Source organism: Coffea arabica, chromosome 2c (genome assembly GCF_036785885.1).
Source record: "Coffea arabica cultivar ET-39 chromosome 2c, Coffea Arabica ET-39 HiFi, whole genome shotgun sequence".
Taxonomy (NCBI): domain Eukaryota; kingdom Viridiplantae; phylum Streptophyta; class Magnoliopsida; order Gentianales; family Rubiaceae; genus Coffea; species Coffea arabica.
The window spans coordinates 52,741,152-52,744,010 of NC_092312.1; the positions used below are offsets into that span (position 1 = coordinate 52,741,152).

Consider the following 2,859-nt stretch of genomic DNA (forward strand, 5'->3'; position numbering starts at 1 on the left):
CATGACTAAAAGTATTTTTGTGACACCTGTGTGCTATATTTTTGTAAATGCCCCAAGACTTGCTAATTGTATGAACCTTAAAGTGTTAATATATGGTAGTTATTGTTATTTCCAATGTTTTCATGTTGGCTCTTATTTTAAGTATTTTCTCGCGTAATTATTTTATTTCTTACTTTAGGCATAACTAGGATTATGGACGGACGAAGGAGAGGTCGAGGGCGTGGGGTTAGGCAACCCCAACCTCAAGGGGATGATCAAGGATCGGCAACTAGACCGACCCAAGGACAAGAAAATCTAGAGGGTAACCAAGTGGCTACTGCCATTAATCAGATGACTGATATCCTACAACAATTAGCAGAGCGACAGGGTCCAGGGCCAATTAACCAACCCGGGGCCTGGAATAGAGGGGAGGATAGAGCCTTGGAAAGGTTTTTGAAATTTGTTCCACCTAACTTTATTGGAGGACCTAATCCTGAGTTAGCGGAGAATTGGTTGGAACGAATGACTAATATTTTCACCGCCTTAGACTATACCGAAGAGAGGCGAGTGAAATTTGTTGCCTTCCAATTTGAGAGTGTTGTACATGCTTGGTGGGACGTGATAAGGGGAAAGTGGGAAAGAACACAGACCTCTTGGACTTAGGAAAACTTCACGAGAGAGTTCAATTAGAAGTTTCTTCCGCCTCTGATCCAAGAGAAGCGGGAGGACGAATTCATAAAGTTGAGGCAAGGAACCTCTAGTGCGGTCGAGTATGAGGGGAATTTCACTAAGCGTTGTAAGTACGCTCCAGAATTGGTGACTAATGAGCGGAAAAGGATAAGACGCTTTGTGCAAGAACTTAATGCAGAGATTCAAGAGTCGAAATCTCTACGTTCACTGCAAAGAGTCGAAAGCGCAAAGAGTCGAAAGTGCAAGGCCTAACTTTCCATATTAAGAAAAGGAACACTCCTAGTTATTCTTCTGGACAAGCCAGTAAAAGTACCCCACCTTCCAAATTGGGAAGGGGAACGGGAGAAATGAGGACCGCTGGAACTCCAAGAGGGGTTTTATCAAGAGGAGGTTGTAGTGGGCAAGGTCAAGCGAGAGGAATACCTTCTAGTTGTCAGGCCGTAACTCCTCAAATTAGTTGTGGCTACTATGGTAAGCCCAACCATGCGGAGAATAATTGTTGAAAGAAATTGGGGAAATGCTTGTATTGTGGCAGTACCGAGCACCAGATATCGAAATGCCCAAACATACCAAAAAAAGGAGGTAGTACTCAAAGGCCAGAAAAGTCAGCCTCTAAGCAGTCTAGTGCTGGAGGGAGCTGACCCAAGGTACCTGCTAGGGTTTACACATTGGACTATCCGCAGATCTCCGATGCTACCGAGGTGATTGAAGGTATGATCCCTATTTTCCACCGTTTAGCTAAGGTTTTAATTGATCCGGGTGCGACGTATTCTTTTTGTAAACCCTAACTTTTTGAGTGGAATAGATTTGAAGCCAATTAAGTTACCTTATGACTTGGAGGTTAGAACACCTACTGGGGAACAAAGTTTACTTGCTAACTTGGTATATAGAGATTGCGAGATATGGGTTGGAGAACGGAAGTTACTGGCCGATTTGATGGGTTTAAATATTAAGGGGTATGATGTCATTCTAGAAATAGACTGGTTAGCTCATTACCATGCTCAGTTGAATTGTAAAATGAAAACGGTAGAGTTGTGCATTTCAGGAAAGGCAACCCTAAAATTGGATGTAAGGGGTAGATTAGCCTCATCCGCTTTTATTTCAGGAATCCGAGTTAGAAAGATGTTGAGTAAGAGAGCTCAAGGATATTTGACTTTTCTTATAAATACTCCTAGTGATAAGATGAGGTTGGAAGATATGCCTGTAGTAAAGGAGTATCCGGATGTTTTTCTTGAAAAATTAGAGTCTTTGCCTCCGGAAAGGGGGATAGCCTTTAAAATTGATGTAACTCCGGCAGTAGCACCTATCTCTAAGACGCCATATAGAATGGCTCCAACTGAATTGAAAGAATTGAAATTACAGTTACAAGATTTACTAGAGCGAGGCTTTATAAAGGAGAGTGATTCCCCGTGGGGAGTCCCAGTATTGTTTGTTAAAAAGAAAGATGGGAGTTTAAGACAGTGTATAGACTACCGAGACTTGAACAATGTTACTGTTAAGAATAAGTACCCTTTACCCCACATTGATGAATCGTTTTACCAATTGCAAATAGTGGTAGTATTCTCAAAATTGGACCTCAAGCAGGGTTATTATCTGTTGAGAATTTTGGAAAAAGATATACCTAAAACTGCTTTTAATTCGAGGTACGAACACTTTGAATTCACAGTAATGTCGTTTGGATTGACCAATGCACCTGCAGCTTTCATGAATTTAATGTACAGAATCTTTAAATCTTATCTGGACCAATTTGTAATACTATTCATTGTATGGACACCAAAAATTGCATTAATTCAATTTTAAGCTTTATTTATTTAATTAATTCAATTTTAGCTTTATTTATTTAATTAATTCAATTTAGTTTTATTTGTTTATTTAATTCAATTTTAGATTTATTCTTTTATTTTTATTTTTCATTTTTATTATTGTTATTTTTCATTTTTATTATTTTATTTTATTTTATTTAAGGTTGCAAAATAATAAATTGGTGTTTGTTTTCATTTTTATTTCAGCATATTAAGATTCATCATTTTCTTTGTAAATTAAAAAATATTTAAAAAACTTTTTTTATAACTAAATTTTAGAAAAAGGAAATTCTTAATAAAGATCTATTTTATCTTCTTCAAAATCAGTTTTTGCTATGTGAAATGACATTTTGCATGGTAATTGGAAATTAGCGTTCATTTATCGTAA

At 37.6% G+C, this 2,859-nt stretch overlaps 1 protein-coding gene across 1 annotated transcript; it reads left to right on the plus strand.

Moving 5' to 3' along the window:
* Positions 1–330: 330 nt before the first annotated feature.
* Positions 331–2,469, plus strand: LOC140035694 (uncharacterized). The gene is made up of 3 exons (XM_072077023.1): positions 331–579; positions 1,353–1,380; positions 1,475–2,469. The coding sequence occupies exons 1-3, from the start codon at positions 331–333 to the stop codon at positions 2,467–2,469; spliced, it is 1,272 nt and encodes a 423-aa protein (XP_071933124.1).
* Positions 2,470–2,859: the final 390 nt, after the last annotated feature.